Source organism: Epinephelus lanceolatus, chromosome 23, assembly GCF_041903045.1.
Source record: "Epinephelus lanceolatus isolate andai-2023 chromosome 23, ASM4190304v1, whole genome shotgun sequence".
NCBI lineage: Eukaryota > Metazoa > Chordata > Actinopteri > Perciformes > Serranidae > Epinephelus > Epinephelus lanceolatus.
Window position 1 is genome coordinate 34,824,003 of NC_135756.1, and position 17,239 is coordinate 34,841,241.

General features: G+C 41.3%; 1 protein-coding gene across 4 annotated transcripts in view; it reads left to right on the forward strand.

Moving 5' to 3' along the window:
- The window catches only part of ipo8 (importin 8), a 107,072-nt gene that overhangs the window by 5,894 nt on the left and 83,939 nt on the right, over nt 1–17,239 (forward strand). For all 4 annotated transcript variants that reach the window (XM_078165282.1, XM_078165283.1, XM_078165284.1 and 1 more), the window contains exon 2: nt 15,993–16,074. In XM_078165282.1, coding sequence (XP_078021408.1) covers nt 15,993–16,074 — 82 coding nt within the window. The remainder of the gene's footprint in view (nt 1–15,992; nt 16,075–17,239) is intronic.

Sequence of the window (17,239 nt, forward strand, 5' to 3'; positions counted from 1 at the left end):
GCCTAACAATCAATCAATCAATCAATTTTGATTGGGGGGTGTTAAAAAAATAAATGGTGTTCTTCCAACACTAGAATTAAGATAAAAATATTCACAAACGAAAAAACACTAATGGTCGGCGATAAGTAGTGTTTAACGTTTGATTGAACATTAAATTAAAACCCTCGGCGCACACTGCAGCACAATCAAACAGATGCGCAACTCAGAGCATCAGAAGTGTCTCTGACACCACACTCAGAGTGGACCGGTGGAACTGGAAAATGCATATTTTACATCAATAAAATCTATTTTATCATTATTTTGAGTCACATTGTTGAAAGAATTTAGTCGTCTGTGTTCAAGCAGGATAATAGCAGGTCTCCATTGTGCATCGGGCTTTCTATTTCCTTGTCTGTGATTTTTTCTTTTTTAATTACATGATAAATAGGCTATTCTCCCTTACCTCACCAGTAAAAAAATACCTTTATCCATGTCAAATATTAATACTAGTTACTACTTACGTTTTTCAAGTTGTGATTTCCCAAATTTGTTGTTGAGTTGTGATATGCCAATTGCTTTTGGCAAATCTGGCACTCTGCTTTCTGGGGGTTGTCGGGACATATTTTAAAGTGCATCCACACATCTAATGACCTCCTGGACATGTCTGCCAGCTCTGAGTGTGCTCGTTGTCAGTATCGGACTGGTGGGGGTTAGTGTTGCGTTTAAGGCCTACCCCCAAAAAACAGGAAAAAAAAGCGCTGAAGCTTCGACTTTTTTTTTCCACAATCGAATCCCATGCCATCGAACGAAGCTTCGAAGCTTCGAATTTTTTGGGTCAGCCCTAAAGCCCAATATCACAAATCACAATTTGCCCCAGAGGGCTTTACAGCATACGTTGTAAGTATATATTAATATATGATAGTATATGTATGTGACAGTAGTAATTATATGTGTATAATAACAGTAGAAATATGACTAATAGTAACAGCAGCAGTAGGAGGCATCAGGCAGGACCACGGCAGCAGCGTAACCATGACACACTATCCAGGCAATGCTGCGATATGAGGTAACACGCTCCTTTACCAAGCACTGAGCAGTAGTGATTAGCCTAAATATTGAGATTCTAATTAACTGCAGACAAAAAAAAAATTCTACTACAGGTAGATCATAAACTTGTGGAAATAAAATTGACTCATTGGAATCGGTTTAGGAATATAAACATTAGAGTGCTTTTTACGTTTTATTTGGTGCTTGCACTGACACCAGTACTGTCCCTCTCTGCCATCAGTCTGACTCTGCCCACAAAATACGTCATCGCTGTTTACAAACACAAAAAGGGTCTATATGTGACTGGCTACACAATATTGGTTAATCAAGCAAGATCACTTTGCATTTTTTTCCATTCATCTTACAATGGCAGGGCTATCCTACAGTTTGCAGACATGCACCAAGTAGGAACTGCACAGGCTGAACTAATGTGTTTTCTAGGGATGTCCTGATCCAGCTTTTTCACTTCCGATCTGATACCGATATTACAGCCTTGAGTTTTGGCCGATACCGATACCAATCCGATCCAAGCGCATATTATACATATTCACTTATTTTGTTGTCAGTCATGTTAGAAAAGGTTTGATCAAGCGATATTACTCTAACAAGAACAACTACTTAATCAGGTTAGTTAGAATGATCCACAACAGTTGGTATGAGAAACTGACCCATTTATTGTTAACAGGATTAAATAAACAAACTTTAAACTTGAACATTAACATTAAATAAAAAATATAGCTGGTTTGCTTTGGCTGCTTTGGCCCCTTAATAAATAGAAAATAAATCAACACAAGAAATCTTTAAAATGTCTAACATTGAAATTAAAATAGCAGCAAGACTCCACACACTTGTGCTTTGCCCCCCTAATAAATAAAAAATAGATTAACACCACAAGACATTGTTGACATTTAACAAACAATGCAGCCTTTCCTTTTCAGTTATTTTAGTAGTGTCAGTGCCAGCCTGATGCTGCTGTTTCCTGGGACCAACAGAGGGGACAAAAAACCACACACAATATTGTACAACTGTTTAAACAAGCAATAGTACATCCATGGCTCCAATTTCACTAATTGTGCCCAAAACAATGCCATCAGTGCTCTTTACTTAAACAGTAAGAGTGTAAACCAAATAAAAATATCACTCTCAAAAAACCAGAGCAGAAAACAAATAGTCAGTTAACTAAATTGACCGCTACTCTTCCTACCCTCTGTGTGTGTCTGCCATCTGCATGCTGGCCTGGTGGATTGATAGTAAAAGCTGGAGCGGATTACTGGAATGGACTGCTTGAATCGCGGCGCGCTGGGCTGGATGGAAAACCTGGATCGGATGCCATGAAAAATTGGATCGGAGTTCTTGGATCCGCATTTTTCCATGCAGTCCGAGCCGATGCCGATACACGTTTTTTGCTAATATTGGCGGCCAATACCGATCCGAATATCGGATCGGGACATCCCTAGTGTTTTCAATAAAAGACAATAAACAAGCAATCTAACGGACCTAGAGGCAGACACTTCCTGCAAGGCAGCAGACATACATGGCCACAGCAAAGAATCGTAATGTGAGAAGCAGCTTGCCCCCAGGTATTTTTACATTATCTAATCTGGCCCCCATTCAAAAAAGTTTGGACACTCTTGTCATCGGGTCGGTGCTCAAGAGGGAGAAGACCTACAACTACCAGAATGCACGGCACTGCAATTAACACTCTCGCTGGTGGGTGACGTAATGCAAACACGTCTGTTTGAAACAATGGCACCTGGCTGGCAAGAAATCTCTTTTTACAGTTAAACAGTAAGCTAAAACATGTTTCTGAAAACATTTGAAGTGAGAAATAGACAACTTAAAGTACCATCCATCCATCCATCCATCTTCTAACCGCTTCATCCTCTTGAGGGTCGCGGGGGGGCTGGAGCCTATCCCAGCTGACATTGGGCAAGAAGCAGGGTACACCCTGGACAGGTCGCCAGAGTATCGCAGGGCTGACACATAGAGACAGACAACCATTCATGCTCACATTCACACCTACGGACAATTTAGAGTTATCAATTAACCTAATCCCCAATCTGCATATCTTTGGACTGTGGGAGGAAGCCGGAGCGCCCGGAGAAAACCCACGCTGACACGGGGAGAGCATGCAAACTCCACACAGAAGGGCTCCCACACCCGGGATCGAACCAGGAACCCTCTCGCTGTGAGGTGACAGTGCTAAACACCACACCACTGCCCTTAGTATAGTACCTTTGGAAGCAAATGTAACCCTTGAGATGTGGTACCTAGGCCCTAGGTCTGTTAATGTCTGTTTTGTACCAGATCTGTGTGCTGGGTAGGGAACGGTTCTGTTGTTACCATCCACAACTTTTCACGATGTAAACATTAAAAATGTGTACAAAAGTGTACTGGACCGAACAGGGCTTAAAACAGGGCTTAACAGAATCTTGATTTATATTCGATCAGCGCTGCTTAGTTTTACCTTTTGATCTCAGTTTTTTAATAAGGTATTAAAATATGTTTCTAAACACACTCTAGGTGAGAAATATGCAATGCAGGAAGATAATCTTTATGTATGTTTGATCAGCACTGCCTAGTTTCACCATTTGATCGGGGTTCAGTCTGAGTTTGAGACAGAGAACAAGAGAGGGGTGGGTCTGTCTCTAGATCTGCATTTATACTTTTTGTGTCCACGCTGGTGGCATGGGTGGTGGGCAGTACGAAAATGCATAAGTACAGCTTGTAGTTCAAGCAACAGCCTGAAAGTCAGCGATGACCGAAATTACGTCATCCAGGGAGTTTCATCGGGAGGCGAAGAGCGATACTGTATGTAGGCACCGGTTTGATGAAGGGAAGTTTACCACAGTTCATGTACACATACTACACACACTGTTTTGATACAAAGGCGGTTGAAAATCAGTAAAGTATCACTTAAATTTCATCATGTAGGTTGTTTATCATCATACATTTGTTTTACTGTCTAACTGCCTCCCACCTGTGCACGTGGCTGACAGTGATCTTTCTCTGGTCTTTACATGCCACGCTAACCTGATTTTTATTTAAGTACTTCGGTCAGCTATGTAGGTTCCTTAAAACACATAAGCAAAATATTCCTCAGTGTGCTTGTAACAGGCAGACTATACAACTTGTAAAAAAAAAAATCAGTTATTGCCATTTGCTCCCTGTGATTTTGTATTTCATAAATGGACAACTGACTGAATGACAAAGTAGAGGAGAACTGCCACAGTTGTAACATTTTACACTTTTTACACAACCCACATGTGTCTGCTATCAAATCCACTTGAAGTTTTTTGGTGGAGAAAACAAGTTGTGAGTAATTAAACCAAAAGTGGGTGCTGTCCAGTGTTGCAAATGAAGGTCATGTGAGTCTTAATTGTAACAGTGTGAGTTTGGGTTGTAACACGGATAGAAAACGACATTTATCAGAGCGTTAACTAATAAACTATATTTCAGTCAGGCAACTGTTTCTACGTTAATTTCAAACCAAGAATGTGATCAGATAATCTATAAAACATAATGATAATATTAAAACTTACCAGATGCAGCAGCTATCACATTACGGTACATAAATTACACCTACATAGTACTAAAAAAGTAGTTACGCCATTGCTAACTATGTAGGTGTAATTTCACTCTATTGTGACAGGTCCTAGTGCACGCTAGTTACCAGTTATAAGGCCCCTCCACACACACCACTGGCAACTTTTTATAAGAATGCCAAAGGAACCTAATTTAGGGAACCTAGCTACTTTTTCCCCCTGTTCGTTTCTCACTGGTCCTTTCTTAGGGCCGTACACATACCGCATCTTTAACCACTCGGAAAACACGAGGTCAGACGCTGGTGCCACTCTTGTGCCTTTTCTGTGAGCGCTTTCAAGAGTGCAGCAGCAGGTTGCGTCTGAGGTTGCTAAGCAACCTTAACAAGCACAGTATCATAGCCAGCCCTCATAGCAGCCCTGCACTAAAATGATCAACTTCTCTATATTTGCCACAGACTGATATTTATGGAAGAAGGCAAAGATATCTGTTAACTGTGATTGGTTGTTCCTTGTCAAATGGCATGCTACCCGCTGCTGCATTGAGCTCAGCTGCAGCCATCGTGCCCTGAAAAACAGGCGCTCGGAAATGCGTGCGTGCCGCGAAAGTGTCACTCTTGAGCACGCCCTCAGTGCGGGCTACGGTGCTAAAACGCGGCATGTGTATGGCCCCTTACCTCTGCTTTTCTGTGTAAAAGGCAAGACTGCTCGCTGGACAGTCTTGACAGATTTTGCACCTAAACTAGCTACTGTATCATATCGTCTTGTCACATGATCAAATAGAGACCTGACATTAAGCAACAACAACCCAACAAGCATCATTGCATACCTGTACATGAAAAAAATCAAAGAAAATTAGAAATTATTCATTTAATCAAATTGTTCATTATGAATATATAGTTTAGTCATCATTTTTCTAGTTAATGTAGAATAAGCATATCATTTCGTTACAGGTTGCTACTGACTATTTAACCAAAAAAGAAAAGAAAATCATGGTGGAGATGGGTTTACATTTTTTAGGGCATATAGCCTATAGTAAAAGGCACCATTTTTAATGTGAATTCTTCTCAACTACACCTACCCAGAAACGCATTGGCTCAATGGACTGCATTGCAATTGACTGGTTTCAGCCATTCGCGCAAATGACATAATCGGCGGGCTGCACCCAGTTTGCTGTTGATGTTAATCAAGATTTGACAGCAGTGAACATCAAATGGTTTTCTATGGAAAAAGGATAGCTGCTTCAGAAGAGAAAGGAAACTGTGGCCCCAGTCTGGAGGAGATGAAGTGAAAAAGACGGAAGCACAATCCCAAAATTGTGGTAAGAAAATAATTACTAAGCTAAAGAAAGAAGCCATTGCTAACTGCTAAGCTGATTTGACAGATTTTAAAGTTAGCGTGCGAACAACTGTCAACTGTCAAGCTCAGTTTTAAAGCTGGAGTAAACATACATATATAGATTTTTTTTTCACAAGTGATTATCTTTGTCAATCAATTCAATCAATCAATTTTATTTATAAAGCCCAATATCACAAACCACAATTTGCCTCACAGGGCTTTACAGTATACGACATCCCTCTGTCCTTATGACCCTCGCAGCGGTCTTGTCTTCTGTATCGTAGGAAACAGTGTGCCTGCTGCAAAACAGCAGGTACTACCAAAGCAAGGGTACGATAAGAAAAATAGCTACATGCATTCACCTGTAGAGGTAAATACCTGTATATACTAGGGGTGGGAATCACCAGAGGATACGATAAGATATTATCACGATACTTAAATCACAATACAATATTATTGCAATTTCAAACATGTTGGGATATGCTGAGTATTGCTCTAAAATATACTTTGAGATATTGTGATTTGTTACCTGTTTTCACCTGTAAATTATGTCCCCAAAGGAAAACTTAGTCAGCATCTGTTTTATCTAATAATACAAAGTTTTCAGTCTGTTCATCTGTTCGTCTTTTTTTTTTTGTCAGCAGCAGCAGCAGCAATATGTGTATCTAGTTGACTGAAAAAGCAATTGATTCTATTATTCTAGTAGGCTAACCAAAGTTTAATTTGTATTTGTCATATTAATAATTTATATGAAAAAAAATCTATATTTGGCACTGTGTGATGATACAATATTGCCATACAAAAATATTGCGATACTATGCTGTATCAATTTTTCCCCCCACCCCTAATAGACACTACACCAAGGGTTGGCGTAGATTAACTAATGGCACACTAGCAGTGAGTATGCAAGAAAGTTTTTGAAATGTTAAAGTGCAGGGATTCCCCACACGATAACAACATCTGTCTCCATGTATTGATTTTCTATTTTTTTTAGTTCAGTTGTTCATTATAGGCCCTGATGGAATATATAAAGCCTACCATTAGGTTATTCACTGACGTGTACTCTGAGCACAGACGGAGCAACGTGCTGTGAAAGTAAAACTTAACAGATTGTTGTGCTCGGTCTAAAAGTTTGCTTTCAGTCACAGACAGCGGCTTCTCTCATCCATTGACCTGATCTGATCAGCGCTGATCGTATCGACGGATTTTACTATCCACTCTCAACTCAAACTCCACAAACTGCAGGCGAGAAAAAAAGGAACTCATGAAGAGTTTTGTGCTGCGTTTACAGACCTGCAAAAGGTTCTGAATTTAGAGAGGGGATGCAAAATGATACAAAGAGACAGACCCACACACATATGGAGAGTCTGCAATGTCAACATTATACTTGATGAGAGTGTGGGGGAGATTTAGAATTTAGTTTAGTCATTTTCAAACAAGAAGCTGATTTATTTCTGATGAGACAAAGAAAAGGCTTGTGAGCAGCAAAGTTTTCCTCTGGGAGGACATAGCCAAAGTTTTTATAGCAGAGTGAGGGATTGACATCATATTGCTGTGGCATATTGATAAAAAGTGGTTGAGGGTGAAAAATCAATACAGCACAGTATCGCAATATTTTGCATGGCAATACTGTATTGATACACAGACACCAAGTATAGATCTTTCATTATATACATTATTAATTTTTGCAAGTACACATTTTAATACAACTTTTGGTACAAGAATAATGAAATCAATTGCTTTTTTGGTCCACTAGATGGTGCTGATGTTTTTTTTGCTTCCTGGTGATGTCAGCAGAGGTCTCAGTCAGCAGCATTTGGCAGGAAGTTAATCAAAACAAAGATGGAGGCACTAGAGAAGAAAATCACAAATGTTCTGTAGATGTTTAAATCAAAAGTCAGAACTTACTTTGGAGTCTTTAACAGAGAAGGAAAGGAGGACTTGGATATGACGTGTGATTTGCAAGCAGTGTCACATGAGAATGAAATACTCTGGGAATACTATGAACATGAGGGCTCCACCATCCAGAGATAGTGTTACCTGCTGATGGCCAAGCTAAAGCTTAAACCCACTCTGCCCAAAAATCAACCAGCACTGGACACAAACTACCATCCAACGCTGAGAGAGCTAAGAAAATAACACAGTCCATTACCCACTTCATGTGCAAAGATCTGCATCCATACAGCATTGCTGAAAACATTTTTTCACAGACACAGCTGTATTCAAGCTCTACAGAGAAGTGAAGCATAAAGCTGAGGAATCTTTGAGTACAGCAGGAAGGGTGGCATTAACATTAATTCCCAGCATGTTGCACTACATTAAATATCCCAATTATATTGTATTGTCAAAGTTAAAGTCAGCTTTATTGTCAATTCTACCCAGCAAGCAATAGTCGTGATTTAAACGTATTGGCTATATTTAGCTCCGATTTAGTCTAGCTACATGTAACCCAAATCTAGCTGATTTAATTTTGAAATTGATTAAATGTAATTTTCGCCATTGCAGATGGCGTGCGGTATGATATTCAATCACGTATGGAGAGTCAACAGTAATTTACATATGTTTATCTCCATTTTTTTGGACATGGTCTCTACATAGCCGTATAATTGATGATGTCTACACTTTGGCTATGGTTAGACGTCTACTAAATTTTCACTGACAGCCCAAATTCAGCTGTGATTTAGACTAGACGTCAGGTCTTCATGTAGACGGCTATTAGACGTTTTTTAAACCAAAAAATGCTTGTTGGGTACAATATGTACAGGACATACAGAGGATCGAAATTACTTTTCTCTTCAGACCCTCAGTACACTTGGCACAACATGCAAATATAAAATATAATAAGTAGGGGCATAAATAAAACCTGAGCTAAAAAGAGTTATACTCTAAAAAGTAAAAAGGCACAGTGGTAGCGACACAAATAATGTAGTGCAATGACAGTGCAATATGAGTAACAGTGGTGCAGGGTCTTACGGCAGGACGCGGGGTAGGCGCCGTACCACACCATGATGGAGCTGGTCAGGATGCTCTCAACAGCGCCTCTGTAGAAGGTCTGCATATGGCGGCCAGGGCTCTGGCTCTTCTCAGTTTGCGGAGAAAGTAGAGGCGTTGGTGGGCTTTCTTGGCCAGTGATGTAATGTTGTTGGTCCAGGAGAGGTCCTCTGTGACGTGCACACCCAGGAACTTTGTGCTGCTCACCCTCTCCACAGCAGCCCCGTTGATGGTCAGAGGGGCATGCTCGGTGTGCACTCTCCTGAAGTCCACAACAATCTCCTTCGTCTTCTCGACATTCAGAGAGAGATTGTTGTGTCCACACCACAAGGCCAAACGGTTCACCTCACTCCTGTAATCTGTCTCATTGCTACTGATGAGACCCACCACGGTCGTGTCATCCGCAAACTTGATGACAAGGTTTGAGCTGTGCAACGGTGTGCAGTTGTGGGTCAGCAGAGTGAAGAGGAGGGGGCTCAGCACATATCCTTGGGGGGCCCCCGTGTTCAGTATGATGGTGCTGGATGTGTTGCTGCCGACCCGTACCGCCTGTGGTCTGCCGGTCAGGAAGTCCAGCAGCCAGTTGCTCAGCGAGGTGTTCAGCCCCAGCCGGTCCAGTTTGGGAATGAGCTGTTGGGGGATGATGGTGTTGAACGCTGAACTGAAATCAATGAACAGCATTCTGACGTATGTGTTTTTTTTTTTGTTTGTTTGGTTTTTTTTTGACGTATGTGTTTTTTGAGTCCAGATGTGTGAGGGCTGTGTGGGGGGTCGTGGAGATGGCATCATCAGTCGAGCAGTTGGACCAATATGCAAACTGGAAGGGGTCCAGGGAGGGGGGGAGGACAGACTTGATGTGTTCCATGACCAGCCATTTAGAGCACTTCATGAGGGTGGGTGTAAGTGCGACTGGGCGGTAGTCATTGAAACAGGAGGGCGATGACTTCTTCGGGACAGGGATGATGGTAGTGGTTTTGAGGCACGTGGGACAGCAGCCTGGCTCAGGGAGATGTTAAAGATGTCTGTGAAGACATCTGTGAATTCCCTTGCACAGTCCCTCAGCACGCGGCCAGGTATGTTGTCTGGACTCGAGGCTTTGCGAGCATTGATCTTACTAAGTGCTCTTCTCACCCTGTCCGGGGTCAGTGTCATCACCTGGTCACCAGGAGGGGGTGGGGTCTTCTGTGCAGGTGTTCTGTTGTGTGCCTCGAAGCGAGCAAAGAAGTCATTCAGCTCATTCAGCAGTGAGGTGGTACCGTCGCAGGACTGCGGTGGGGGTTTGTAGTCCATGATGGTCTGTATCCCCCTCCACAGGCTCTGTATGTCTTTGCTGTCACTAAAACGATGGGCTATCTTCTTGGAGTACTGACTATTAGACTCTCTGATGCCACGGGACAGGTTGGCCCTAGCTGTCCTCAGGCCCACCTCGTCTCCAGCTTTGAAGGCGGCGTTTTGAGCCTTCAGGAGCCTGTGGACCTCCCCTGTCAGCCACGGCTTCTGATTGGCCCGAACAGTGATGGTCTTGAGATCTGTTACATCATCAGTGCACTTGGTGATGTAGGCAGTGACAGTGTCAGTGTACTCCTGGATGTCTGTGTTGTTGTTGTAGGTGGCAACTTGTTTAAACACATTCCAGTCCGTGGTGTTTAAACAGTCCTTGAGTGCATCTGAGGACCTTTCTGGCCACACTCGTACCTGCTTGCAAACTGGTTTGATGACTTTAACCAGTGCTCTGTATGCTGGCATTAGCATTGTGACCTAAGTATCATGATAATAGCGTATCGTGGGTCCTCTGGTCATTCCCACCCCTACTGATCAGCAAGAAAATTCAAAAATGGCACTTATATCAAGAAGATTGCCAACCCCTTCACTACAAATAAATGCATACAGATACATACAGTTTAAAGTGTAAGAATTTGATATACACAGTGTGGCTCAGATGCACACACTGTAGTAAGAAGTATAAATATTAGGGTTGTCAGTGTTAACACGTTCATCATGATGTGACTAAGTTCCGAATGTAACAGTACGTGCCCACTATACGCGACCAATCTGCATAAAGTCGGTGTCCGCCCTACATCACCGGTCACTTGTGGTGGCAGTTGGATTGGCTGTCTTGATGGGAGCGCTGTTTCAACTTTTTAAATAATCAGACACTGTCAGCGTGCTGCCAATGTGGTCCGCCTCACAGGAACATCAGTATGCTGTGTGCAGCGAATCAGTTGCTTATACTATGCAATCAATGGGAGCAAATTTCTGGTTGCGCCTTGTCGTGTATAGTGGGCATCCACCATAACCTGTTTTTTATTTTTATTTTATTTTTTTAATAATTGCATTAATCTTGTGCTGCTATTTTCACCACTGCCTGACTTCAAGAGGCTATAGATGGCTGAATTCTAAAACTAGTGTCAAACTAGAAGATGTAAGGAATCCATTGGTACCAACAATGTTGTGCTAACTACTCAGAAAGGAGGCTAAATAACTCCAACTTTGGCTAAATTTTGGTGAGGTTAAAACAGCATGGCCATTTTCACAGAGGTCTCTTGACCTCTCACCTCAAGATTTCTGAATGAAAATGGGTTCTGTGGGTACCTATGAGCCCCCCCCCCCCCCCCCTTTACTGATAAGTCAACTTTATGTCAATTCCATACAGTTTTGGGCACAAAGTTATGAGAGTTATGACTAGGAAAATTGCATCTCAAGTCTTTCCAGCTTTCAGGTGATATATACCACTTCTATGCTGCATCTATTGTTGGTATCTTCCCCAAAAGATCCTCTTGTTGGTCATTGTGACATTTTTCAGTTAATGTACATTTAATGGTATGTTGTCGATACATGTCATGAACTCTTTGTGTTCACAGTTGCCGGTGTGCCGGCAACCAATGAGATTGACTTTTGGCGGGGAGTCACAGTGGAGGTGATGTCATTTGAAGAGGTGTCTGGGTGGATTGTGCATCCTCCATCCTTTCATAGCCAGGAGTTAGGTGACCTGTGTGCCACACTTAAGTTGAGGCTGGGAGTGAGTTCAAAATACACGGCTACACATCACCACCATTTGGACACTGGACCACATGCGGACTGAATGCTGCAGAAATGATTTGATTCAGAGCTCCCACTAAGATATTTTAAAGATAATCTGATGCCCCAGCTCTGGCTGTAGTCTGTCTTTTGTTATATTATTGTATATTGCTATTTGACTTTAATTTTGACTGTTCATGTCAATAAAGCTTTTACTTTTAATCAACATGTTCCTTGTAAATATTTTTCCCCAATATATTAATATTTATGTCATTGATTATTATAGTGTAGCCCACAAGAAAACCATGAATTCGTACATCATATAAATGCATCACATGAATATATAGCCTTCAGTAACTGCAATATAAATAGGCTTGCTCATTGTACACATAACCTTAAACTGTATTGTATATCTGATATTTGGTATTTATGTCGAATGTGCAAAAAAGACAAAGAAATATTTTTTATTATTATTGTTATTATTATTATTTTATGATTAACAGCGGCACGGTGGTGCACTCACTGTTGCCTCACAGACATGTTAGTGTGGGTTTCACTCTCACAGTCCAAAGATATGCAGGGTAGGACTAGTGGTGACTTTAAATTGCCTGTGCATGTGAATATGAGCATTAGGGTTGTCGGTCTCTATGTGCCCTATGAAAGTCTCATGACCTGTCCAAGTTAGACCCTGCCTTTCACCCAGTATCAGCTGGGACAGTGGATAGGGAAAATTCAGAAAAACAAAAAACTAAAAAGTCTTCTGTTTTCGTTTACTGTGAGTAGTTAAGTAAGAAGAAGGTGAACTGATTTCCAAAAGGCAAAAAGTTAAAGATGATACATTTATTCAATATTTTATGCAAGATTACTTTTTAATTTCAATCTTTTACAGTTTCAAAATAACAAAAAAGAAGAAGGGCCCAAAGCAAAAATTTTGGGCACCCTACATGGTCAGTAGTTAGTAGCGCCCCCTTTGGCAAGTATCACAGCTTCTAAACACTTTCTTTATCCAGCTAAGGGTCTTTCATTTCTTGTTTGGGGGATTTTCACCCAGTCTTCCTGCAAAAGGCTTCGAGTTCTGTGAGAGTTTTGGGCCATCTTGCATGCACTGTTCTTTTGAGGTCTAGCCACAGATTTTTAATGATGTTTAGGTTGGGGGACTGTGAGGGCCATGGCAAAACATTCAGCTTGCTCCTCTTGAGATAGTCCATTGTGGATTTTTAGGTATGTTTAGGATCATTGTCCTGTTGTAGAAGTCATCCTCTCTTCATCTTCAGCTTTTTTACAGAAAGTGTGATGTTTGCTTCCAGAATTTGCTGGAATTTAACTAAATCCATTTTTCCCTTTACCCATGAAATGTTCCCCGTACCACCGGCTGCAACACAAGCGCAAGGCATGATCAATCCACCCCCGTGTTTAACAGTTGGACAGGTGTTCTTTTCATGAAATTCCGCACACTTTTTTCTCCAAACATGCCATTGCTCATTTTGTCTAAAAACTTCTATTTTAACTTCATCAGTCCACAAGACTTGTTTCCAAAAAGCATCAGGCTTGTTTAGATGTTCCTATACAAACTTCTGATGCTGAATTTTGTGGTGAGGAAACAGGACAGGTTTTCTTCTGATGACTTCCATGAAGGTCATATTTGTACAGGAGTCACTGCACAGCAGAATAGTGCACCACCACTCCAGAGTCTGCTAAATCTTTCTGCAGGTCTTTTGCAATCAAACGGGGGTTCTGATATGCCTTTCTAACAATCCTGCAAGCAGCTCTCTTGGAAAGTTTACTTGGTTGTCCTGACCTCAACTTGACCTGCACAGTTACCTGCCATTTCTTAATTACATAACCAACTGAGGAAACAGCTACCTGAAAACACTTTGCCACCGTCTTATAGCCTTCTCCTGCGTTGTGGGCATCAGTTATCTTAGTTTTCAGAATGCTAGGCAGCTGTTTGAGGAGCCTATGGCTGCTGATTGTTGGGACAATGTTTCAGGAGTCAGAGGATTTATAAAACTTTGAAATCTGCATCACTTGGCCTTTCCTAACGATGATTGGTGGTGAACAAGCCATAGTTGTAACAAGCTAATTATAGTCTGAGACCCTGATAAAAGTTGTCTGGGAGCTCAAATGTCTTGGGGCGTCCACATTTTGCATGGTATTTCTTTCCTTTTTTCACTCTAAAATTGTACAAAACAAAAATTAATACGGTGATCTTTCTTCAAAAGTTGAAAAGCATGTTTCATCTTTAATGTCATACCTTTTGGAGATCAGTTCATCTTCTAATCACTTAACTATTCACACTACAAGAAATTTAGACCAGGGATGCCCAAATCTTTCTATACCACTGTAAATCCATGGGAGCATATTGCTAAATCACAGTGATCAAATGTACATAAACTGTGAAATTACAATTAAGTTATGAGTTATTTACAGGGTCATATTGTTATGTTACAGTAATGTGATGGCCGTTTACTGTGAGGATACACTTAAATATAGTAGGGATGCACCGAAATGAAAATTTGTGGCCGAAGCCGAATATTATTAAACGCTTGGCCGAATACCGAGTACCGAATACTGAATATCGTTGTTTAGTTTTTCATTAGTTTTTGCAGATGAACCCCCTCCAGATTAGTGTTGTCACGGTACCAAAATTGGATCCCACTGTACGATACCAATGAAAATATCATGGTTCTGAGTAGTGTCACGATACCACAGCGAAAATGAGGCAGATGTGCCTTTTGTCATTTATAAAAAGATAAATCACTTTTCTATTATAGGCTACATCAATGATATTTCAATGGAATAAATTACTTATTGACTTATTCATACTTCAAAAACAGCATCAATGAGTGATTAACAGGGGGGATCAAAATAAAATAAATAAATAAAATAAGAATCAACCAGCCACCCTCCTCCCCTTCATAAGTAAAGAACAGTCCCTAAAGTACAGCGAGGTTTGTGGGCCGTGAACGGCTCGTTTCTCCTCTGACACGTCACATACCTGTGTTCGGCTGGCTCGGCTGTTCAGGTACTTCTGGGCAGTCCACACGCCAAGAAGAGGATATTATTGGAGCCGGTAAGCCGATGGCCGCCGTATTTGACAGGAATACATTACTGTCTATGTCTGTGACCCCCGTTCAACCCACAATCGGTGGGATTCGCCTTTCGTTTCTGCTGCTGGTTGAAATCTGTAGGCTGCTCGTACAGCGTGCTGAATGATTTAAGCCTATTTTGCTTGCTCAAAACTATTTTTAGTCGCAAATGCAAGTGCGGTGACGGACAGATTGCCACACTGCCGACATTTTACTCCGTCCGTCAAGGCACGCTGTTTGATTGCATTATCAAAACACGCCGCTATTATTCGCCCTTGCTTTTAACTTAATCCACTGAATACCGAATGTGTGTTAAAATATAGTAATTTTACAGAAGCATACTACTAATTCACAGTAACATGCAGGCATAAGTTCTGTGAGATCACAGTATACAGCTGACATCTCACAATTTACTGTAAAAATGACACAGAAAAGTGATGCATAAATTCTGTGAGGTCACAGTATACAGCTGTCATTTCACAATTTACTGTAAAGTGACACAGAAAATTACTGTGAAAGTGATGCAACTAGAAGCCAGAAATGTACTGTAAATGTACTTTCAGATATTTTACAATGGACTACATAAATGTCCTTAAAGAGCTGAACATTTTGTTATTTTAATGGTTTCTGTAGCTGCAAATATGCAGAAGTAGTCGTCAAGCAGAAACAGTACAGAAGATGAAGTAATATTAATTCTGGATCATATTAGTGTTAATGCTAAGTCAGCATTCACACAAAGACAAAATAGTGTCTTTAGCCTCTCATGTCTTTTGTGATTATTCTGGTCTCTAAACATCAGGTGCACCAATTTGTCAGATTAATGAAAAAGTTACATGAATAAAATTATACACTTATTTAAATTAAGAAACATAGGTAGTGTGACTGCTTTTGAAACTTTAAAGGTCCTCAACATGTTATAACAAAATGTTGAAAATTTTCTGTCTGCCCTCTGCTGCTTGTTTCATGCTGAGTGCTCTGTTTGTTGCAGTCATTCAAGATCATCAACTTTGCCCCGACCCTGCTTCAAATCATTGTGTCTGAGCAAGTGGAGTTTCCTGTTCGCCAGGCAGGTAAGACTCTCAACAGCCTATGAAACAATAATGATGTTGCTTCATGGACTGCTGCTTTGCATCTCACTGCTGAAAAGTTTTTCTTGGCCATTAAACAGTGCTCATTTCCATCTTGATTCAGTAATTATTGGGTTTGGCCCACTTGACATGCTGCTGTGTTGTGCTATGGCCTATTCAAGCGCTGGAATTTGTTATTTACGTGACAGTGCCTGAACGCAACACAGGCTCCGCTCCATAGACAGTGTCTCGGACTCGGGTTGGGTTCGCTCTAACGTGCTCACCTGTGTGTGTGTGTGTGTGTGTGTGTGCGCCTCTTATTACTGAGAGAGCCTCCCACGCAGAGCATATTTAATGATTATTACTATACATATATATATATATATATATATATATATATATATATATATACAGTACAGTACACTTCACAGGTGTGCCTTATCAGGGTTAATTAGTGGAATTTCTTGCTTTATCAATGGGGTTGGGACCATCAGTTGTGTTGTGCAGAAGTCAGGTTAATACACAGCCGACAGCCCTATTGGACAACTGTTAAAATTCATATTATGGCAAGAACCAATCAGCTAACTAAAGAAAAACGAGTGACCATCATTACTTTAAGAAATGAAAGTCAGTCAGTCCGGAAAATTGCAAAAACTTTAAATGTGTCCCCAAGTGGAGTTGCAAAAACCATCAAGCGCTACAACGAAACTGGCACACACGAGGACCGACCCAGGAAAGGAAGACCAAGAGTCACCTCTGCTTCAAACACAAGGAATGGACATTAGACCAGTGGAAATCTGTGCTTTGGTCTGATGAGTCCAAATTTGAGATCTTTGGTTCCAACCGCCGTGTCTTTGTGAGACGCAGAAAAGGTGAACGGATGGATTCCACATGCCTGGTTCCCACTGTGAAGCATGGAGGAGGAGGTGTGATGGTGTGGGGGTGTTTTGCTGGTGACACTGTTGGGGATTTATTCAAAATTGAAGGCACACTGAACCAGCATGGCTACCACAGCATCCTGCAGCGACATGCCATCCCATCCGGTTTGCGTTTAGTTGGACGATCATTTATTTTTCAACAGGACAATGACCCCAAACACACCTCCAGGCTGTGTAAGGGCTATTTGACCAAGAAGGAGAGTGATGGAGTGCTGCGGCAGATGACCTGG